The following is a 24973-nucleotide window of genomic DNA, read 5'->3' on the forward strand; positions in this document are numbered from 1 at the left end:
TTATGCCAACTTTGAATTTGATGCCAAAAACACATTTTAAAAATGTTGGGACAGAGGCATCAAAAGACTGGAAAAGTTGTGTAATGCTAAAAAAAATAACCTGATGGAATATCACACAACTAGGTTAATTGGCAACAGGTCAGTAACATTACTGGGTATTGAAAGAACATTCCAGGGAAATTAGCGCAACAATTTAAGAATAATGTTTCTCAACATGAAATTTCAGAGAGTTTGTGGATCTCATCATCTATGCTATGTAATAATCATTAAAAGATTGAGAAAATCTGGAGACATTTCTGTACGCAAGGGACTAGGCCGAAAACCAATATTGGATGATTGTTATCTTCAGGCCCTCAGGTGGCTTATTCTGGGAAGGCCTTGCTTATTTCAACAAGACAATGCCAAACCACATTCTGCACTTATTACAACAGCATGGCTCCGTAGTAAAAGAGTCTGGGTGCTAATCGGACCTGCCTACTGTCCAGATGTCTCACCCAGTGAAAACATTAAGCGCATTATGGAACGATAAATACGACAAAGGAGACCCCAAACTGTTGATCAGCAGAACTCCTATATCAAGCAAGAATTGGAAAACATTTCACTTTGAAAACAATGGGTCTCCTTAGTTCCCAAATGCTTAGAGTATTGTTAAAAGAAGAGGTGATGCAACACAGTGGTAAACATGCCCCTGTCCCAACCTTTTCTAAACTTTGCTGGCATAAAATTCTAAATGGGCATGTATTTTTTAAAACAACAATTGATACCTTGTCTTTGTACTATTTTCAATTAAATATAGTGATAAAGAATTTGCAGATCATTGCATTCAGTTTTTATTTTACACAGCGTCCCAACCTCTTTGGAATCAGGGTTGTTTCTTAATGGCGTATATAGAATTATATAAAAGTGTATGTGTAATGATTACCAGCATACAATATGGTTTGTAATAAAATGTCTTGTCTGAGAATGGGTGTCCTACGTATATATTGTATTTATGGAAGATTGCCATGACTGAAGACATGACTGGGACATAGTAAAAACAGTATTGGCTTTAAAATCTAACAACTTTGTAATAATATCTGATATAATGGCTCTAGGTAAAAGTTTAGTCATTGAAACTTTCTGCTGATTCACTAAAGACTGCCACGTAGCTATATCTGAGCTTGTAAAGGTGTCAGTTTGGCAGTTATATTTCCTTTGCTTATGTGACTTAGTGACTTTAGTGCTTGTGTAAACCTTGTCAAAGGTCGTTACTATGAAAAACTGTACTACTGTATCGTGAAGATACTCACAATATGCAGAGTATGGTGAAAACCTATCCAATAAATATAGGTCTAAGTTTATACCATTCAAAGAACTGGAATATTACATATAACTGCAGTACTGCTTGGGATTTAAATTCTATCCTGATAATTCCTTATATTCCCTGGTCTCCCTGTTTTTGTACAGATTGTTTATTTTACTGCCACGTTCCCATATGTTGTCCTGATCATCCTCCTGGTGAGAGGCATCACTCTTCCTGGTGCCTATGATGGAATCATGTATTACATCAAGCCTGACTGGTCCAAGCTTGGTGAGGCCCAGGTGAGGCCAATTAATCGGCAGTCTGGAGTAAGGGGTCACTGTCCCCACAATCCTAACTATGTGGAGTGCTTGTTTATATCTACAACAATGTTGCTATAAAGTAGATTCAACTGACCACTTTTCATTTTCTTTCATGTTTGGTAGGTGTGGATTGATGCTGGCACACAAATTTTCTTTTCTTATGCTATTGGTCTTGGAGCTCTCACTGCCCTCGGCAGCTACAACAGATTCCACAATGACTGCTATAAGTAAGTGATATGAAAGGCCTCAAATTGTAATTTTTTTTGCTCTTATTGTCTCTTGTAACTGTTTTTAATTATTATAATTTACCACTCTTTTTTTATTCCTGTCAAGGGATGCCTTCATGCTAGCTTTAATCAACAGTGGCACCAGTTTCTTTGCTGGCTTTGTGGTGTTTGCCATTTTGGGCTTCATGGCTAATGAGCAGGGAGTGGATATCTCCCAAGTGGCTGAAACAGGTATGCAGAACTACTTACACTACCAACATTGTCTTTTATTATGGTGTGTATAATCCTACCATGATACTGAGAGCATTGCTTAAAGCTTTGGTCATGTGTTTAGAGTACATGAAACTATTTATTGGAAGTATTATAATATTTAATGTTGCATAGGCCGCCCCATTAGGATTTAGGAAGACAAATGTAACTCAGTGATTCGATGATTCAGCATGATTCTAGTCCTCAAAGCTTAATTCTTATTTTAGATCGTCTGCAGTTTTTGCAGTGCATTGTTAATCCAACTAACTGTCTCACAAAGTTAACTTGTACAATGTATAGGATAGATATGAGGATAGTTATTTTAGCAAGTCACTTGTTTACAGAAATGTGATGGAAAAATGTTCTTCAATAGATATATCACTTATAAATAATTTGTATATTTGAAGTCCGTCTTTACGTGAACTGTATGTAATATGCACAGTGGGGAGAACAAGTGTTTGTAAAGGTCTGTAATTTTTATCATAGGTACACTTCAACTGTGAGAGACGGAATCTAAAACTAAAACCAAGAAAATCACATTGTATGATTTTTAAATAATTAATTTGCATTTTATTGCATGCCATAAGTATTTGATCACCTACCAACCAGTAAAAATTCCGGTTCTCACAGACCTGTTAGTTTTTCTTTAAAAAGCCCTCCTGTTTTCCACTCATTACCTGTATTAACTGCACCTGTTTGATCTCGTTACCTGTATAAAAGACACCTGTCCACAAACTCAATCAAACAGACACCAACCTCTCCACAAGGGCCAAGACCAGAGAGCTGTGTAAGGACATCCGGGATATTATTGTAGACCTGCACAAGGCTGGGCTACAGGACAATAGGCAAGCAGCTTTGTGAGAAGGCAACAACTGTTGGCGCAATTATTGGAAAATGGAAGAAGTCCAAGATGACGGTCAATCTCCCTCGGTCTGGGGCTCCATGCAAGATCTCACCTTGTGGGGCATCAGTGATCATGAGGAAGGTGAGGGATGAGCCCAGAACTACACGGCAGGACCTAAACAATGACCTGAAGAGAGCTGGGACCACAGTCTCAAAGAAAACCATTAGTAACACACTACACCGTCATGGATTAAAATCCTGCAGCGCACGCAAGGTCCCCCTGCTCAAGCCAGCGCATGTCCAGGCCCATGTGAAGTTTGCCAGTGACCATCTGGATGATCCAGAGGAGGAATGGGAGGTCATGTGGTCTGATGAGACAAGAATAGAGCTACAACCCCAAGAACACCATCCCAACCGTGGGAGGTGGAAACATCAATCTTTGGGGATCCTTTCTACAGGGGGGACAGGATGACTGCAGGGGAGGATGGATGGGGCCATGTATTGCGAAATCTTAGCCAACAACCTCCTTCCCTCAGTAAGAGCATTGAAGATGGGTTGTGGCTGGGTCTTCCAGCATGACAACGACCGGAAACACACAGCCAGGGCAACTAAGTAGTGGCTCCGTAAGAAGCTTCTCAAGGTCCTGGAATGGCCTAGCCAGTCTCCAGACCTGAATCTAATAGAACATCTTTGGAGGGAGCTGAAAGTCTGTATTGCCCAGCAACAGCCCCGAAACCTGAAGGATCTGGAGAAGGTCTGTATGGAGGAGTGGGCCAAAATCTCTGCTGCAGTGTGTGCAAACCTGGTCAAGAACTACAGGAAGCGTATTATCTCTGTAATTGCAAACAAAGGCTTCTGTACCAAATATTAAGTTCTGCTTTTCTGATGTATCAAATACTTATGTCATCCAATAAAATGCAAATTAATAACTTAAAAATCATACAATGAGATTTTCTGGATTTTTGTTTTAGGTTCTGTCACTCACAGTTGAAGAGTACCTATGATAAAAATGACATACTTCTACATGCTTTGTAAGTGGGAAACACTGCCGATTTTGCAGGTTATCAAATACTTGTTCTCCCCACTGTACCTCAATGTTTTAGGCCGGTGTCAACTGTATTGCTAAACTAGGAAGTCAGTATTCTGAAATTATGTTACTCTAATAGGTGTGTACATGTTGTGTTTATAAGCTTGTCTATATGTTGGTTTGTGTGTGAACCAGCTTGTGCGTCGGTCAGTGGTGTGCAAGTGTGATTCCGAGAATGAGCATTTTGTGTATGTGGACGTACGCGTGAACGTGTGTATGTGTATCTAAGCCAAACTGCTGTCCCATAATTTTTGTTTGCATTGTTATGATGTTAGGCAAAAGTATTTTGTTAATTTACCTATGTTTAACTACAACCAGCCCAAACAACCTCTATGTGTATTGCTAGCTATTTATGGTGCTGCCGATTTTTGCACAAACTTTTCAATGAATTTGAAAATCAAGTCAATCAATCAAATCAATCAAATGTATTTATAAAGCCCTTTTTGCAACAGCAGTTGTCACAAAGTGCTTTACAGAGACACCTGGCCTTAAACCCCAAGGAGCAAACAACAGTAGTGTTGGATTTCAGTGGCTAGGAAAAACCGAATTTTAGGAAGAAACCTAGAGAGGACCCAGGTTCAGAGGGGTGACCAGTCCTCTTCTGGCCATGCTGGGTGAGATATTAAGAGTCCAATTAGAATAATAAATACAATTATCTGGGCTAAATCCAGAGTCTATTTGATTCTAGACTAGGTCAAAAGTATGACCAGGTGGACAAGGACCGGGACAGCAACGGGCCCCCCAAACCAGGTGCTCCGCAGGTGTGGACCAGGACCTCATCTCCTCCTAAAATGTGAAACTGGAGGAGACTGAGAAAAGTTAGAAAGTGCATTCCTCATATCCCCCAGCACAATAATATAGCAGCGTAACACCTTGGAACTGAGACGGGGGGGTCCGGTGACACTGTGGCCCTACCCGGGGAGGCCCCGGACAGGGCCCAACAGGCAGGAAATCAATCCACCCACATTGCCAGGCATCAACCAAAGGGACACCCACCAACCGCAACCCCCCTGAAAGAGGGCCGAGTATTGCCAGCAGCGTACAGCCCAATTGCACTAGTGCGCAACAGAGAGACAACAACAAGCCAGTGACTCTTCCCCAAAAAAACATTGGAGGGAGGGCATCCCAGTGGCGAGGAGAGCCCACCTGGCAAGACAGCAAGGGTGGACAGTATCAAGCCTACTGGTCACCTTCACGCCCCCGGGCCAGGCTACACCTAATTATAAACCGTGCTGTAGAGATGGGTTTTTAGTAGACACTTGAAAGTTTGCAGTGAGTTTGCATTTCTAACCTTAATTGGCAGATCATTCCACAGTAGTGGAGCTCTATGAGAAAAGGCCCTGCCGCCAGCTGTTTGTTTAGAAATTCTAGGTACAGTTAAAAGGCCTGCATCTTGCGATCGTAGGTTACGTGTAGGTATGTATGGCTGGATCATTTCAGCAAGGTAGGAGCAAGTCCATGTATTGATTTATAGGTTAAGAGTAAAACCGTAATCAGCCCTAACCCTAACAGGCAGCCAGTGTAAGGACGCTAGGATAGGAGTAATGTGTTCAAATTGTTTTGCTCTAGTTAGGATAAATTCGAAAAAAGTTTGGAAGGTAGCCAGGTAGGTAATACCAGGCAGCGTACAGCACGTCAACAATCCGCAATCTCAACAATCCCACAATACACGTTTATTAAGTTTATATGTAAAACTCTCCAGCTTTATTGTTTGTATTTCCAAGCAGTCTCAAAACCTGTTAGCAGTCTTGACAAGACTACTGAGAAATTGCATTGGGCTGGATCAAAACCTCCTTTGGTGAGAAGAAAATAAGTAAACAAATATATGGAAAAGAATATTACCTGAAATACATATTTACTGGCACGAAATCTCATTACTCTTAATCCAAGCCCATTTGGTCCATGTCCATTACTGGATATAGGCTGTGTTGTCACATTGTGAAAATTCAGACCATAACTAACATTGTTTCCGCTAAACCCATCTTTTAACTGGTCTTAAATATCTCTAACAGCACTGCCAGAAATGAGCACTTAGTATCCTATGCTCATTTTGGGGCCTGTTCATTACACAGCAAAACCAGAGTTTATTTGTTTTTAGCTCAAACAGTGTGTTGTGAGTTTTGTGAAAAGACAACTTTGTTATTACCCCATGAATGTCTGACTGAATTCCAATCCAAAATCTTTCAAGAATCTGTACTTTCAGAATTGGATTCTAGCTCAAATTGGAATTCAGTTGGGATTCAACAGATAATACTGAGACGACTGTCTGGATCTGTTCATGTCTCATAAAACAGTACATTTCACAAGCCCCTTCCAATTCAGTAGGCTAACTGCCAATAGGCCTACACAAAAGTGGAACAATTATTTTAACACAAGGTCTTTCCAAGAGTCATTGATCTTTAAAACTTCTGAAATGTTATATACCTTCTTGGCCACATTCTCTAGGCTAGTGTTTCTATTAACAGATCTTGCGTTTGCAAGACAGCCTCTGCTGTACCGCCAAGACTCGGTAAGTCCTCACTCTAAACCATACGGACCGCTGCCAAACTGCAGAGCCCTGCAACCCCGCTCTGGTATGCCATTGCATATACTTGTTCTGTAGCGAAAATAACGGTATAGTCCTAGGCCCACATGACTTGAACAGGGCTTGACCAATTCACTTTGATTTTATGTCTTTATTGTTAATATGTTTCTTAAATGTGAATTTGAAATGTTATAATAAGCCTAATGGCAAATGATCAATTACTGCAACCCTCCCACAGCCACATGTCGTTGTGGGTCTGATTTATCAATGGAAGCAGCCATATGTGTTGCATACGCCAGTTTGTTAAATCCCAATACAATTGTGGGCATGCAAATTGTAGGATTCACGCATACCTCCGCCAGGTCTGCGCTTTCACCAATCCTGTTTGTAACTTTTATGGACAGGATATCGAGGCGTAGTCGGGGTGGGGACTGGTTGCAGTTCGGTGGGCTGGGGATCTCATCGCTGCTTTTTGCGGATGGTGTGGTCCTGATGGCATCATCGGTCTGTGACCTTCAGCACTCACTGGACCGGTTCGCAGTCGAGTGCAAAGCGGTTAGGATGAGGATTAGCGCCTCTAAATCTGAGGCCATGGTTCTCAGCAGGAAACCGATGGAGTGCCTCCTCCGGGTAGGGAATGAGGCGTTACCCCAAGTAAAGGAGTCCAAGTATCTCTGGGTCTTGTTCGTGAGTGAGGGGAAAATGGAGCGGGAGATTGGCAGGAGAATCGGAGCAGCGGGGGCGGTATTGCATCGCTTTACCGCACCGTTGTGACAAAAAGAGAGCTGAGCCGGAAGGTAAAACTTTGAAATACCGGTCAATTTTCGATCCTACCCTCACCTATGGTCATGAAGGCTGGGTCATGACCGAAAGAACAAGATTGCGAGTACAAGCGGATGAAATGTGTTTTAATAAACTTTCTACAGTGGATATAAACTTTTTATATCCACTGTAGTATATCAATTAGATATGACCCTCATTCATAAAAATGAATGAGGGTCATATTGTCCTGCTGCCGAGCCTAAGCAGCAGATAGAATCAGACTGTGAAGACAGTGAGTGCTATTTTAGGTCCTTGGCGCATCCCCATGTTGCAAGTCACTATTCCTAGTTTAAGTGCATGCATTGTGTGTGCATAGGTGACATGATTAAGGTATAGTTACCTCATTTGTAACTATACGTAGTCTCCCAGCTTTTCATACAATACATTCACTGCAGCACAGAATGTTTTTTCCACAAAAAGTATGCCTTGTACATTGCAATGGGGGGGATTTATAAAACAATACCTCTCCAAAGCTAATGAGCACAAGCTGATTAACAACAATAATAACATCAAAATACAATTCTGTTTCCAAAAAAGTTTAAATGAAAATTATAACATAATGCCATGATGTGGAAATCATTTAAACCCTTTATTTAATGGAAAATAGTACAAGGACAATGTATCAAACAGTGAAACTGAGAAATGTTATTGTTTTTGGAAAAATACATGCCCATTTTGAATTTAAAGATACTTGCAACACTTTTCAGAAATGTTGGGACAGGGACATGTTTGCTAATGTGTTGCATCACCTCATCTTTTCACAATACTCTGCCAGCATTTGGGAACTGAGGAGACCAATTGCTGTAATTTTGAAAGTGAAATGTATTCCCATTCTTGCCTGATATACGACTTCCACTACTCAACATTTCGGGGTCTCCTTTGTCATATTCCTTTGTCATAATGTGCTAAATGTTTTTAATGGGTGACAGGTATGGACTGCAGACAGGCCAGTTTAGCACCCAGTTTAGCACCCTCTTGTATTACGGAGCCATGCTGTTGCAATTATGTGCAGAATGTGGTTTGGCATTGTCTTGCTGAAATAAGCAAGGCCTTCCCTGAAAGAAAACATAGTCTGGATGGCAGCATATTTAGCTCCATAACCTGTATACACTCACCTAATGGATTATTAGGAACACCATACCAATACTGTGTTTGACCCCCTTTCGCCTTCAGAACTGCCTTAATTCTACGTGGCATTGTTTAAACAAGGTGCTGAAAGCATTCTTTAGAAATGTTGGCCCATATTGACTGCATCTTGCAGTTGATGGATAATTTGTGTGATGCACATCCAGGGCACGAAGCTCCCGTTCCACCACATCCCAAAGATGCTCTATTGGGTTGAGATCTGGTGACTATGGGGGCCATTTCAGTACAGTGAACTCATTGTCATGTTCAAGAAACCAATTTGAAATGATTCAAGCTTTGTGACATGGTGCATTATCCTGCTGGAAGTAGCCATCAGAGGATGGGTACATGGTGGTCATCAAGGAATGGACATGGTCAGAAACAATGCTCAGGTAGGCCGTGGCATTTAAACAATGCCCAATTGGCACTAAGGGGCCTAAAGTGTGCCAAGAAAACATCCCCCACACCATTACACCACCACCACCAGCCTGCACAGTGGTAACAAGGCATGATGGATCCATGTTCTCATTCTTTTTACGCCAAATTCTGACTCTATCATCTGAATGTCTCAACAGAAATCGAGACTCATCAGACCAGGCAACATTCTTCCAGTCTTCAACTGTCCAATTTTTGTGAGCTCGTGCAAATTGTAGCCTCTTTTTCCTATTTGTAGTGGAGATGAGTGGTACCGGTGGGGTCTTCTGCTGTTGTAGCCCAACCGCCTCAAGGTTGTGCGTGTTGTGGCTTCACAAATGCTTTGCTGCATACCTTGGTTGTAACGAGTGGTTATTTCAGTCAAAGTTGCTCTTCTATCAGCTTGAATCAGTCGGCCCATTCTCCTCTGACCTCTAGCATCAACAAGGCATTTTCGCCTACACGACTGCCGCATACTGGATGTTTTTCCCTTTTCACATCATTCTTTGTAAACCCTAGAAATGGTTGTGCGTGAAAATCCCAGTAACTGAGCAGATTGTGAAATACTCAGACCGGCCCGTCTGGTACCAACAACCACGCTCAAAATTGCTTAAATCACCTTTCTTTCCCATTCTGACATTCAGTTTGGAGTTCAGGAGATTGTCTTGACCAGGACCACACCCCTAAATGCATTGAAGCAACTGCCATGTGATTGGTTGCTTAGATAATTGCATTAATGAGAAATTGAACAGGTGTTCCTAATAATCCTTTAGGTGAGTGTAAGTTAATATAGTTAACAATTTTGTCTGTACATTTTATGTTTAATGTCCGTTCTAATGTTATTCTTGTCTGTCCTTTTTCAGACTAGATTGTTTACTATATTGCCTTATACATTAATTTTTTTTATTGTGATAAACTGATTGCTGCCAGCATAATATCCTGCTGCTAAAATAACACTAATGAAGCCTCGAATGGCCATTACTAGTTATCATCACCTGTATTGATAGACACTGTATATGTCATTTACAAATGGCTAAGTAGCTGTTAAAATTGCCAGTGGCAAACAAGGATTTGTTCAGGTTAGACAAAAACCTCGCTGGCTAGAACCTTGAATAGATACATTATGGGAAGCCCCAAATGGTTTACTATGTTGCGACTATTTCTGGTGGATGTTCAGGATAGACAAACACTTTGCTGGCTACATGATTCTTTCGTATTTTCACTTGATGACAAAGTCTGTTATTGTCACCTATATTGATACAGTAGTAATTGTATCAATAGCATTCACGAATGGCTGATAAGCTGTTAAAGAGGCCAGTGGCAAAAGCCATAAACTTCACAGATGTTATTTGTGTTGGAGGTAAACTTAATAAGAAACGTTACTCACTTTAACTATAATGTGAAAAGGCTATACTAAAGCACAGCATGTGTGCAGTTCGGTGGCGTAGTGATTAATGACAATGCCCACCACGTGGGCGACCCAGGTTTTATTCTTGAGGGGGCAGCCACCATTAACATATTTTATTGTGGGCTGGCTGAACTAGGCTTGCCTGGTTTCTTGTTTACAAGTAAGGATATAATATGTTATAAGGAAATAATATAATACCAGACTACTGTTATAAGGATATAAAATAAAACCAGAATACTTCTTATAGTACTATAATACCAGTTATTATAATACCTGATATTATATCCTTAGAACAGGTAGTCTGGTATTATAGCCCTATAATATGAAGTTTGTTGAAAGAATCCCAAGAGTGTGCAAAGCTATCATCAAGGCAAAGGGTGGCTACTCTGAAGAATCTAAAATATAAATTAACACTTTACCAAATTATTTCATAGTTGTAAATGTATTCACTATTATTCAGCAATGCGGAAATTAGTAAAAATTAAGAAATACCCTCATATGGTCTAGATGAATTAAATATATTAAAGATCAAAATCTTTACAGTACATTGTGTAATTTATTGAAAACAAAAGGACATAACAATGGTCAACGGAAACCAAAATCACCAATTGATTGAGTGCTGGATTCACACTCACACTGAAAATCAGAGTAAACAATTTAAAATACAGACTGTTCCAACTTGCGTTAATTTTGTCATGGCAACTCACGTGTGTATGGCCCCCCACGTGTCTGTATGCACTCCCGACAACGTTTGGGCATGCTCCTGATGAGACGGGGGATGGTGTCCTGGGGTATCTCCTCCCAGACCTGGATCAGGGCATCTTTGAGCTCCTGGACAGGCTGTGGCATCCCAGAGCTTCTCAATTGGATTCAGGTCTGGGTAACGTGAGGGGCCAGTCAATGGCATCAATGCCTTTGTCATCCAGGAACTGCCTAGACACTCTGGACACATGAGGCCGGGCGTTGTCCGGCACCAAGAGGAACCCAGGGCCAACTGCACCAGCGTAGGGTCTAGCACGTGGAGGTCTGTGCAACCCTCCAAGGATATGCCTTCTCTGACCATCACTGACCCACCACCAAACCAGTCATGCTGTATGATGTTGCAGATAGCATAACGTTCATCACGTGCTCAGTGTGAATCTGCTCTCATCTGTGAAAAGAACATGGCTCCAATGGCGGACCTTCCAATTCTGGTGTTCTCTGACGAATGCCAATTGAGCTGCATGGTGTTCGGCTGTGAGCACAGGTCCCACTAAAGGACGTAAGGCCCTCATGCCACCCTCATGGAGTCTGGTTCTGACAGTTTAGTCGGAAACATGCACACCAGTAGCCCACTGGAGGTAATTTTGTATGGCTCTGGCAGTGTTCCTTCTGTTCCTCCTCGCACAAAGGAGAAGATACTGGTCCTGCTGCTGGGTTGATGCTCTTCTGTCTCTCACTATTAAAAAAGACCTACCATTCACTTATTGACTGATCCAGCTCTCTTTGTGTAACTGCCCATCTCCTGGTATCTCCTCCTTGAGACTGTACTGGGAGACACAGCAAACCTTCTTGCAACTGCACGTCAAGCCATCCTGTAAGAGCTGGGCTACCTGTGCAACCTGAATGGCCTGCAGGTACCACCTGTAGTGACAAGGACACTAGCAAAACACAAAACTAGAGAAGAGTCAGTCAGGAAGGATAAAGAGAGAGCAATTGTCTGTGGACACCACCTGTAAAACCATTCCCTTTTGGGGATTGTCTTGCTGTAGCCTCTCCAGTGCACCTGTTGTCACTTTCATTTGCACCAAAACAGGTGACATGGATTCACAATAGCTTATGCTTCCAAACTGGACAGATTGATATACCTGAAGTTCAATTGACTAGGTGTTACAGTGAGGGGGAAAAGTATTTGATCCCCTGCTAATTTTGTACGTTTGCCCACTGACAAAGAAATGGTCAGTCTATCATTTTAGTGGTATATTTATTTGAACAGTGAGAGACAAAATAACAACAAACAACATGTCAAATATTTTATAAATTGATTGGCATTTTAATGAGTGAAATAATCATTTGACCCCTCTGCAAAAGATTACTTCGTACTTGGTGGCAAAACCCTTGTTGGCAATCACAGAGGTCAGACGTTTCTTGTAGTTGGCCATCAGGTTTGCACACACCTCAGGAGGGATTTTGTCCCACTCCTCTTTGCAGGTCTTCTCCAAGTCATTAAGGTTTCGAGTTTGGCGTTTAGCAACTCGAAACTTCAGCTCCCTCCACAGATTTTCTATTGGATTAAGGTCTGGAGACTTGTTAGTCCACTCCAGAACTCTAATGTGCTTCTTCTTGAGCCACTCCTTTGTCGCCTTGGCCGTGTGTTTTGGGTCATTGTCATGCTGGAATACCCATCCACAACCCATTTTCAATGCCCTGGCTGATGGAAGGAGGTTCTGACCCAAGATTTGACGGTACATGGCCCCGTCCATCGTCCCTTTTATGCAATGAAGTTGTCCTGTCCCCTTAGCAGAAAAACAACCCCAGAGCATGTTTCCAGCTCCATGTTTGACGGTGGGGATGGTGTTCTTGGGGTCATAGGCAGCATTCCTCCTCCTCCAAACATAGCGAGTTGAGTTGATGCCAAAGAGCTAAATTTTTGTCTCAACTGACCACAACACTTTCACCCAGTTCTCCTCTGAATCATTCAGATGTTCATTCAGACGGGCCTGTACATGTGCTTTCTTGAGCAGGGGGACCTTGCGGGCGCTGCAGGATTTCAGTCCTTCACAGCGTAATGTGGTACCAATCCCAGCTGCCTTGAGATCATTGACAAGATCCTCCCATGTAGTTCTGGGCTGACTCCTCACCGTTCTCATGATTATTGCAACTCCACGAGGTGATATCTTCTATGGAGCCCCAGACCGAAGGAGATTGACAGTTCTTTTGTGTTTCTTCCATTGGGGAATAATCGCACCAACTGTTGTCACTTTCTCACCAAACTGCTTGGCGATGGTTTTGTAGCCCATTCCAGCCTTGTGTAGGTCTATATCAGTTTATATCAATTTTGACATGAGTTTTTCTGGATATTCTGTCTCTCACTGTTCAAATAAACCTACCTTTCAAAATATAGACTGATCATTTCTTTGTCAGTGGGCAAAAGTACAAAATCAGCAGGGGATCAAATACCTTTTTCCCCCACTGTATACTGTGAGGATTACATGTTCCCTTCATTTTTTTGAGCAGTGTATATTCATATTGAACTACTGCAATTACCGGAAGAATGTGTACTGCAAACAAGGGATATGTTTACATTGTTATTTAGTTACTGTAGGCTGTCAATAAAGCATAACTGATTTGCATAAAAATAACTACAATGCAATGACCTACATAAAAGTCTGTATTTCACAGCATGAAGCAACCACATTATTTAATCATGCATGTTCTAATTGGCCAGTAAGATGTCAAGCTTCAACAGTCCTACGTAATTATTAAAACACTTGTGCACTTTTGTGCCTGTAATAATTTCTTCCAAAAAGACAGCAATTAATTCTGATACATCCTTCATATGGATGATTTGGATATGATATGGATGAAAATGACTTAAAATTATAGCTGACGGGTTGCATTTTAACCACTCTTGATCATCAAGAAAGCTTTTCATACATGTTTGCTCATGGAAAAAGTGTAATTGAATGCCATAACATTCAGGAGTTGCCCCATTTTGTAAAGCTCTACCATGACTTGTTTTCATCGCTATAAAAGATAAATGGTTACCTTTGATGTCCATATGAAAGCTTGCAAGTTTGTCTGTCTTATGCAGTTGAGCTCATACATTTGCACACCCTGGCAGACATTTTTAAAATATGACTGATGTGAAAAAACCTTTATTTAAGGATAGTGATCATATGAAGCTATTATCACATACAGTGGGGAGAACAAGTATTTGATACTCAGCCAATTTTGCAGGTTTTCCAACTTACAAAGCATGTAGGAGTCTATCATTTTTATCATAGGTACTGTTCAACTGTGAGTGATGGATTCTAAAACAAAAATCCAGAAAACCACATTGTATGATTTTTACGTAATTCATTTGCATTTTATTGCATGACATCAGAAAAGCAGAACTTAATATTTGGTACAGAAACCAAATAGAGATCATACGTTTCCTTCTCCAGATCCTTCAGGTTTCTGGGCTGTCGCTGGGCAATACAGACTTTCAGCTCCCTCCAAAGATTTTCTATTGGGTTCAGGTCTGGTGACTGGCTAGGCCACTCCAAGACCTTGAGATGCTTCATACGGAGCCACTCCTTAGTTACCCTGGCTGTGTGTTTCGGGTCGTTGTCATGCTAGAAGACCCAGCCACGACCCATATTAAATTCTCTTACTGAGGGAAGAAGGTTGTTGGCCAAGATCTCGCAATCCATGGCCCCATCCATCATCCTCTCAATACGGTGCAGTCGTCCGGTCCCCTTTGCTGAAAAGCTCTATTTTTGTGTCATCAGACCACATGACCTTCTCCCATTCCTCATCTGGATCATCCAGATGGTCATTGGCAAACTTCAGATGGGCCTGGACATGCGCTGGCTTGAGCAGGGGGACCTTGCGTGTGCTGCAGGATTTTAATCCATGACGGCGTAGTGTGTTACTAATGGTTTTCTTTGAGAGTGTAGTCCCAGCTCTCTTCAGATCATTGACCAGGTCCTGCCGTGTAGTTCTGGGCTGTTCCCTCACCTTCCTCATGATCATTGATGCCCCACGAGGTGAGATCTTGCATGGAGCCCCAGACCGAGGGAGATTGACCGTCATCTTGAACTTCTTCCATTTTATAATAATTGCACCTACAGTTGTTGCCTTCTCACCAAGCTGCTTGCCTATTGTCCTATAGCCCATCCCAGTTATTTGCTGGTCTACAATATTATCCCTGATGTCCTTACACAACTCTCTGGTCTTGGCCATTGTGGAGAGGTTGGAGTCTGTTTGATTGAGTGTGTGGACAGGTGTCTTTTATACAGGTAATGAGTTCAAACAGGTGCAGTTAATACAGGTAATGAGTGGAGAACAGGAGGGCTTCTTAAAGAAAAACGGATTAAATACTTATGTCATGCAATAAAATGCAAATTCATTTTTAAAAAATCCTACAATGCGATTTTCTGGATTTTTGTTTTAGATTCCGTCTCTCACAGTTGAAGTGTATCTATGATAAAAAAGGACAGACCACTACATGCTTTGTAAGTAGGAAAACCTGCAAAATTGGCAGTGTATCAAATACTTGTTCTCCCCACTGTAGTTGTTTGGCTCCTTTTTAAATCATAATGATAACAGAAATCACCCAAATGACCATGATCAAATGTTTACATAACCTTGAATGTTTGGCCTTGTTACAGACACACAAGGTGACACACACAGGTGAAAATGGCAATTAAAGGTGAATTTCTCACACCTGTGGTTTTTTAAATTGCAATTGGTGTCTGTGTATAAATAGGAAGTGAGTTTGTTAGCTCTCACACGAATGCGCTGAGCAGGTTAGATATTGAGCCATGGGGTGCAGAAAAGAACTGTGAAAAGACCTGTGTAACAAGGTAATGGAACTGTTATAAAGCTGGAAAAGGATATTAAAAGATATCCAAAACCTTGCAAATGCCAGTTAGTATTGTTCAATCACTTACTAAGAAGCGGAAAATTTGGGGATCTCTTGGTACCAAGCCAAGGTCAGGTAGACCAAGAAAGATTTTAGCCAAAACTGCCAAAAGAATTGTTTCCGGTTACAAAGAAAAACCTGCAGGTAACCTCAGGAGAAATACAGGCTGCTCTGGAAAAAGACGGTGTGGTTGTTTCAAGGAGCACAAAACGATGATACCAAAATGAGCTGCATGGTCAAGTTGCCAGAAAGAAGCCTTTACTGTCCCAATGCCACGAAAAAGCCCAACAACACCTTGACATGCCTCACAGCTTCTGGTACACTGTAAATTGGAGTGGCTTGACCAAAATAGAGCTCTATGGTCCCAACCATAAACACTATGTTTGGAGAGGGGTCAACAAGGCCTATTGTGAACAGAATACCATCCCCACTGTGAAGTATGGTGGTGGCTTACTGATGTTTTGGGGATGTGTGAGCTCTAAAGGCACAGGGAATCTTGTGAAAATTGATGAATGCAGCATGTTAACATAAAATACTGGCAGGCAATTTGCTTTCTTCTGCACAAAAGCTGCGCATGGGGCACTCTTGGACTTTCCAGCACTACAATGAGCCTAAGCACAAGGCCAGTGGTTACAGTAGAAAAAGGTGAAGGTTCTGGAGTGGCCATCACAGTCACCTGACCTTAATATCATCAAGCCACTCTGGGGAAATCTCAAACATGCGGTTCATGCAAAACAACCAAAGACTTTGCATGACCTGGAGGCAATTGTATGCAGACCTTTGAACACGGGTCAGTTCATTTCTTTCTTTTTTGCCATGTTTTGTTTTATGATTGTGTCATTCTATTATGAACTACAGTTGAATGTGAATCTGATAAGAATTGCCTGTTCATTCATGTTTTCTTTACAGATTGTAAATATATTACCAATTCTCTGGGGTTATGCAAACTTTTGAGCACAACTGTATAACACACATTTTTAATAAAAACATACACCTTTTTAATGTTGAGTGTTTTCCATTTTAGCTCCAAGATGTTACTTCATAATACTCTTACATTGGGAAAATATGTATGGAAGATTTCAAAATATAGTCAATAGTCATTGTTTCATTTCAAATCCAAAGAACTTAGAGAGAAAAAACAACAAAACCAATTTTTTTCACTGTATGAGCACTGTACTAGGATATATTTTTTTGGCATATGTGAGCAAGTCTGTTGAATCTAGGTTTGGACTTTATTAGATCATAGTTTTTTTTGCAAATTTTGCTAAAAAATGCTTTTTCAACCTCCTTTTAACCGGGTTTCAATTTATTTTCCTCAGTCCCATCCTATATGACTTGTGATTGACATCAGTTTATTTATTTATATCTCTATATATTTATATTTATTTTAAGGATTAATTTTAGGATTATTTAACCAGGAACATTGCCTCTTGAGATGTGCACATCTCGCTTTCAAGAGGGGTCCTGGAGCTGACTACTGTTGAAGGTAAACATCTGTTATCTAATGACGGCATTTACACTTTAATGCAGTTTAATCCAAATCAAAACCAATGACAACATTTACCAATCTCAGCAGAGGAGAGAGCTGCAGAATATCTAAAAGCAGGGATATGAAAATATTGCCCAAGCACTGGCCCATATTCCCAAATTTAACCTTATTAAAAACAAACACAAAATAAACAAATGGTAGAACTAACTTATTTGTTTATTGTGTCATTTAAGAAATCTTTCATTCAAACTATTTTTCCCAGGTAGTAGCCCTATAGCTTTAACCTCTTACTCTGCCAGTATATCATATATGTTTTAAACATGTTTTAAGTTATTATTTTGTATTTTTTTGTGTATGCACCTTGCAATGGTTACTCTACCATGACGAGCTCTTGAAGTGAAAGTCTAATTCTCATTTATATTCTTCCGTCATTAAGAAACATTTCCATAATATGAGCATCTAGTATTTATTTATTTGATTTATTTACCTTTATTTATACAGAGAAATCAACTGAGACCAAGGTTTTACAGTTGATCCCTGAGTCCCACAATAAAAATGCATACAAAATGGAAATAAAACATACAGATTTAAAATGTTCAGATTGTAACCTTATGGCCTGAAATGAAAACACATGAAATCAGACTTTTTCTGGCTTCATATACCAAAATCCATGTGGAAATTAAAACTTAAACAGTTAAATACCCAATTTGGATAACTGAACATCTCCCTCTTAGAATAGCAATTGCAAACCTACTGAGAAATACCCAACTCTAACCCAGCTAATTGGCTTCTATCTGTGATCAATTGGAGTGATTTTAGAATAGTTTAGAATAAAAGCAGTTGTTCATGGAGGACTCCACTGCTTAGTAATTTGATTAATTGCAAAGAATCCACAATGGACAGAAAGGTACTTTCAAAAGATAAAGATATAAAGTTGTGGAAATTGTGTTGTATCGGTCTTTCCACCCATTGTAGTTTTTTTTTGTGAAAATTATGCTTACAAAAGTTTTTCATGTGTTTTCATTTCAGGAAACAAAAGGTGAGCCTTTTGAAAGGGGTGGTGACTTTCTATACCCACTTGTACATTAAGAAAAACAATCAGATTTGACAATAAATAAGGACATTTTAAATGTGTAGGACCTAAAACTTTTAACTTATGATCACTCTGAATGGCATTCCATGAGTGTATGTATTAAAAGACAGATTTCTTTCAAACAAAATACCAATGTATTTATAAGAAAAAACTAAATAATATATAATAATAGAAATACAACATATAAAGCATTATAATTTAAATGATCTAGTGAAATGTGTATTGTAATAGCAGATAACTATCTTGCTGTTCTCTACTTAAATACAGGGTTTTTATGTACAATTATTTATATAGTGGTTACAAACAAATACAGCCAAATGCAGAATGACAAATTAAACATGCAAATATATTTCACAACCTTCAGTATCTGAGGTCGCTATTATATATTTTTTTTATAGATAGTGGAACTGCATTGCTTTTACTATGACTTTGCTACACATATGCTAGGGTTGATTGACACCAGGTATTTACAAACAACACACTAAGCCATGTGGCACTAACCTGACTTAAATAAATGTTAGTATAGCTCCTACTTACCTAAAAAAAAAATATTATCAAAAGGTATACACGTCATTCCTTATTTTGAAAGTACTTCAAAGAAAAAAGTGTCACATTTTTGTTAGATACCTAAATTTACATTCACATGCCTATATCTAGCTACTCCTAGGACACCTCTAACGTCTTACCTTCACATCTGTTTCTTTGATGGAATGCACAGCATTCACTTGAATCAAAGAGACACAAACAATATCAACATTGTCACATCAGCTTTTGCACAATAGCACTGTGCCCAGGTGCCTTTATTTCTGTCTCTTGCCCTTGGTGCAGTACTGTATGTGTGTATGTAAAGTGTCAAGGGTGAGGTCTGAGCTATAGCATTGAGTCTCATTCCTGACTCTTTTCGACAGGTCCTGGTTTGGCCTTCATTGCATATCCTAAAGCTGTGTCCCTGATGCCAATGCCCCCAATTTGGGCTGCACTCTTCTTCTTCATGCTGCTCTTGCTGGGTCTTGACAGTCAGGTAGGAGCAACTTTACACTGATGTTCACCCATCACTTACTGTATGTGGTAGCCATTTGTTACATACTTACAGGACAAGACAACATTTAAGCTTTTTGAGTACCCTTATAAAATAGTTTTGTGTTTTTCTGTTCTATTTACAGTTTGTTGGAGTGGAAGGTTTTGTAACTGGCATTCTAGATCTTTTTCCTGGAAAGTATTACATGCGCTACAGACGTGAAATCTCGGTGGCAATCTGTTGTTTAATGTGCTTTATTATAGATCTCTCCATGGTTACACAGGTGAGCTACCACTGTTTAACAGCAATGCTGTACCATAACCATATTTGATGGTAATCATAAATACTGTAGATAATGAATTGTGTCTCTGATGTGTGCATACAGGGAGGGATGTATGTGTTCCAGCTTTTTGATTATTACTCCGCCAGTGGTATGACCCTGTTATGGCAAGCATTCTGGGAATGCATAGTTGTCAGCTGGGTCTATGGTAAGAAACCGTTACAATTTAAATTTTACCATCCCATACCCTATATTATACCCTGTATTTAAAATGTGCTTTTTTCATTTTTAAAGCTTTACATGCCTTGGTACCAGAAAACATGCTTTTTAAATGTGCTCAGTTTATATTTTTCTTGCACTTGCCTTTTAGTCATTCAAATGGTCACAATGGTCCTGACTTTTGAACGTTTTTCAGAGAATTTAAGGGCCTCAGAATTTGTATTTTTTTACCTTTTTCCTCTTGTTTTTCTTCTTAAGGACCTTGAAATGCATTAGATTATAAGAAATATAGTGCAGAACTAAAGTTAAATTAATTTGACAGGTGCTGACAGGTTCATGGATGACATTGCTCGTATGATTGGTTACCGGCCTTTTCCTTGGATGAAGTGGTGCTGGTCATTTATTACTCCATGCGTTTGTATGGTCAGTAACTTTTATTTTCTTACACACACCTAGATTCCTTACCAGAACTAAGGGATTCATAGCAAATTTTCTTATACACAGGTTGAGCTTTATTCTGTCTGATCACTTTCTTTCCTTCCACAGGGTATCTTCCTCTTTCACCTGTTTAACTACAAGCCTCTTACCTACAACAATACATATGTGTACCCATGGTGGGGCGAGGTGATTGGTTGGTGTATGGCTCTGATGTCAATGCTCTGTATCCCTGTCAGTGTGCTGTACAAGCTCTGCAGGTCTACAGGAACCTTCATGGAGGTCAGTAGACGTATAATGCTGTGCTCCAATATGGGGGAACATAAGCCTGCCATTTGGGTCAAGATTGGTCATTTGCTTCTCTTTTTTTAAGATCAATAGTTTTGCATTTTCCATGCTTTTATTGGACAAGAAATTTGGAAACATTTTGGGGTTTTTTGCTTAAAAATCAGCTGACCACATTTGAAGCAGTACTTGTGGTGCACAGGAGACTTGAGTATTAATGCAAGTTAAATAAACCAAACTGCCATTTCCTAATGTGGAAAAAGTGAGTACACCCCTACCTTTACCATCACTTAAAACGGCAACATGTTTAATTAGGTTTAGGAAAACAGGTACAAATTATTAAATATTCTTTAGAGAGGACCTTAGGAGGGTCTAGCCTTCCATAAACATTAGAAAATGGTCTTAACTATCGTTGTGTGGTAAAACCATGCCAAGATCAAAGGGACCTGTCTGAGACATTCAGAAGGGATTGTAAGTACTTTAGATTATGGATGCCCAGTCATGGAGGTCTTCCAAAGCTATTTCCAAGAAATTCAAAGGACATAATTTCATTGTCTGACAGATCATCTACAAATGGATATATTCCAAACCACTGGAAATCTTCATAGGGCAGGTTGTCCCACCAAATGCAGAATTCTATGGGACTGTCTTGTCACAGTCAATGTTGAAGTGCATGAGCCTAGGCCATGAGAACCAACTTTGTTACACATGTTTAGACTATCACTCTTAGTTAACATATTGTGCGCTGCGAAGGCAGCGGGTGTGTAAAAGTGAGGCAAAAAATTAAAGCAACAACACAGCAACACAAAGATTACATTTGAAACTTTATCTTCACTTAGCAAAGGCAGCACCACACTTTTCCAAGTCCATAGTCTACACACTAACCCGTGAGGTGTGTGTGACAAACCAGGAACTTAAATAACCACATAACTAATGAGTTGCAGGTGTGTGTGTAGGGAGCACCAGAGAGGGAGACCGCGTGCAGCACCACATGGGGCAACAGTTGCATATACTTTGAATCAATTGACCCATTAACAATATTTCTTTAACCATTCATGTAAGGGAGACCGAACCAACTTTATTTCACATGTTTCGTCTATGCTCGTTTTAACTTAATTTTCTAAAATACATTTTACAGAGGTAAAATTGGTGTGCTTACTGTGCTTCTGTAAATATCTTTTCCATTTATTTTTGCATTCCTATCAGAATGAAAACTATAACAGGTATGGTACTTAAAGGCACATGTTTTTTCCTCTTCCAGCGTTGGGAAAAGCTGACTAAACCACAATGGGGTTCCCATCACCTTGAATATATGTCACCTGATACTGATATCAAGAGCCTGACTTCACTCTCTACCGACACAGAAGACAGCAAAGTTATCATCTTTGAAAGTGTTATGTAGGCAATAGCCTAGAGGAGAGTCTTTGACAACCCTCCAAAAACAAGATGATGTTCGGTCTGAGATAACCTTGATAGTATGTATTAATTTGACACAATCCAATGAAGTATTAACTCAGTAATTATTTGCAATGAATTAAAATGTAAGATATGTCCCCGTAAACCTATCTAAAATATATTCATAATGGTCATAATGGTCAATCGCTCTAAATTCTGGCCCATTGATAATTAATATCTGAATTGACCGTTCCATAAACTGTATGGTACAGTCTTGTATTTGGAAGGGACTCCCAAACTGGCCCTGTCTTTGACTTCATTAGGCCAGAGCCAAACACCCCACCTCATCCAGCATTGCTGAAATTGTACAAGTTATCTTTAAGACTGAAATGGGATTCCTTAAAATATCACACTACTGCGAGCCATATCATGTGGTTTAGAGGGAATGTAAAATATAATAATCTATAATTCATCAAAACTATACAGTACTGTGCAAAAGTTTTACATCAACAGATTGTTTTGAAAGCAATTTTGATAGGTATATTTTAGTTTAAAACACTATATAACATAGAACCCCGTTTCTAAAAAAGTTGTGTAAAATGTAAAGATGAACAGAATGCAATGATGTGCAAATCATTTAAACCCTATATTCAATAATAAAAATAATATATATATATCAGAAGTTGAAAATGAGGAATGTTAGTGTGTGGAAAATGTGTGTGTAATGCTAAAAAAAAAATGGTGGAGCATCTCACAACTCATATTTAGTTAATTGGCAACAGGTGAATAACATGTTTGAGTATAAAAAGAGCATCCCATAGAGGATGGGTTAAGATGGGGAGGGGTTCACTACTCTGTGAAAGATTGTGCAGACAAATAGTACAACAATTTAAAAATAACATTTCTCAATGTAAAATTGCACAGAATTTGGGGATTTCATCATCTACTAGGGACATCACTGCATGGACATATTTCAGCAAGACAATGCCAAACCACATTATGCACATATTACAACAGCATGGCTCCGTTGTAAAAGATTCCGTGGGCTAAACTTGCCTGCCTGCAGTCTAAAATACTACAAAGAGACCCCAAAATGTTGAACATTGGCAATCCTATATTAAGCATGAATGGGAAAACATTTCACTTTCAAAACTACAGAAATTGGTCTCCTCAGTTCCCAAACGCTTACAGAATATTGTTGAAAGAAGAGGGGATGGAACACAGTGGAAAACCTGCCCTAACTTATTTAAAACGTGTTGCTGACATACATATTTTTTTTTTTTATCCAAAAACAATATAATCTCTCAGTTGCAACATTTAACATGTTGTCTTCATACTATTTTAAATAAAAAACAGGGATGAATGATTTACACATCATTGCATTTGGTTTTTATTTGCATTTTAGGCAGCATCCCACATTTTCTGTAAACAGGGTTGTAAAATGAATATACATTAAACAATTTTGGCTAACATAGGTTTAGACCTATCGAATAGCCTACTAAAACACGCTGCATCTGCTCAGATTTCAATTGTATTGGTACAAGACAAGTTGCATATTAATGACACATTAGCTAACATTTTTATGTTGCTAGTTTTCAGATAACAGTTATAACTTGATCAAATTGTTACTTGTTACAAGAAGATATATTTCATAGCTGTTGGCTATGTCAATAATAGGGGGTTCTACTAGGGAGGTTTTGATAAAAACCAGTAGCCTAAATGTCACAAATTATCATTGGCTGTGTGGTATGGCTGGCCTATAGCCTACAAAATACTGTTTTGGTTTTATAGAGACATTTACAATTTTGATGCTTCCCAATAATGTACTTAACTAATTACTTTTGGGAATGTAGCTATCTTGCCTTGATCTGCAAATGCGATTGAAAATGTGCTATATTAAGTGTGCTACTGTGCTATATACAAAGCTACGAAGAATGTATAACTACCATGGTTAGTAAAAGCTTTTGAATCGGATTGACAGATATGTGTTTTTACTATTGCCTTAGCAAGCCATGCATGCTAAAATAATGTGCTTTCCATCCTCGAGCTGAAGTTAATAATCAATATTGGTATATAGGATAAATGTGCCCTCCCATGGAAATAAAATGCCTGTCCAACACTTTTGTTCTAGTGCTGGGCCAGCACTGCCTTCAATGAGTTTCCTTCTCTCCCTCAAAGTGGCCTTTAAGTCTACTTACTTAGCACCTGGCACCAATGAACACCCTACAACTGTAAGAAGTGACCATCTTTAAATGTCGGTCAAAAACATAGTCTTTCAGAAAGTTAATGACACCATACACTCAGAAAGTTGGCAGATGGAACACTTATTAATATTAGGTTGGCCACCTCAGTGACCACAACATAATTTAAGTTTTGAATAAAAAAAGTATTTGTTAAAATTGTTTTAATTAAATGAACACTTCTCAGATAAATCACTTTAAATAATTTTCTCAGAGTCTAAGACTTTTGCATAGTACAGTAAGTATTGCTCAGTGGGTGATGAGAGATAATCAAACATTAAGTTATACAGCTCCAGAAAAAATTGAGAACACAAAAAGTTGAAAAGGAAGGTTTTGACTGAGGAACAGAAGCTTTCAATTTGCAATGATCTATTAATTTTAACCCTTCTGTTCCTCACTCAAAACATACCTTTTTTACTTTTTTGGAAAGGAAAGAAAAAAGTGCAGTTGTCTCTTTTTTTCCGGAGCTGTATATCAACAATGAAATTACCTTAAACTGAATTGGTAAATAAAATACAGAATCTTTCCAATTTACTTAAATATTCTGACTGAAGCCATAATATAGTCAAACTGTCAAAGCTACAATCTATCATCTTTGAACTTGTGT

The 24973-nt window shown here is 39.4% G+C and overlaps 1 protein-coding gene across 1 annotated transcript in view; it reads left to right on the forward strand.

Annotated features, from left to right (window-relative positions):
- The window catches only part of slc6a8 (solute carrier family 6 member 8), a 131182-nt gene extending 106471 nt beyond the window's left edge, over positions 1–24711 (forward strand). The window contains exons 5-13 of the mRNA XM_013132722.4: positions 1447–1581; positions 1726–1829; positions 1936–2060; positions 19403–19515; positions 19658–19795; positions 19898–20000; positions 20334–20434; positions 20558–20728; positions 21993–24711. Coding sequence (XP_012988176.2) covers positions 1447–1581; positions 1726–1829; positions 1936–2060; positions 19403–19515; positions 19658–19795; positions 19898–20000; positions 20334–20434; positions 20558–20728; positions 21993–22133 — 1131 coding nt within the window. The 3' untranslated portion in view covers positions 22134–24711. The remainder of the gene's footprint in view (positions 1–1446; positions 1582–1725; positions 1830–1935; positions 2061–19402; positions 19516–19657; positions 19796–19897; positions 20001–20333; positions 20435–20557; positions 20729–21992) is intronic.
- The last annotated feature ends 262 nt before the right edge of the window (positions 24712–24973 follow it).

Source organism: Esox lucius, chromosome 12 (assembly GCF_011004845.1).
Source record: "Esox lucius isolate fEsoLuc1 chromosome 12, fEsoLuc1.pri, whole genome shotgun sequence".
NCBI lineage: Eukaryota > Metazoa > Chordata > Actinopteri > Esociformes > Esocidae > Esox > Esox lucius.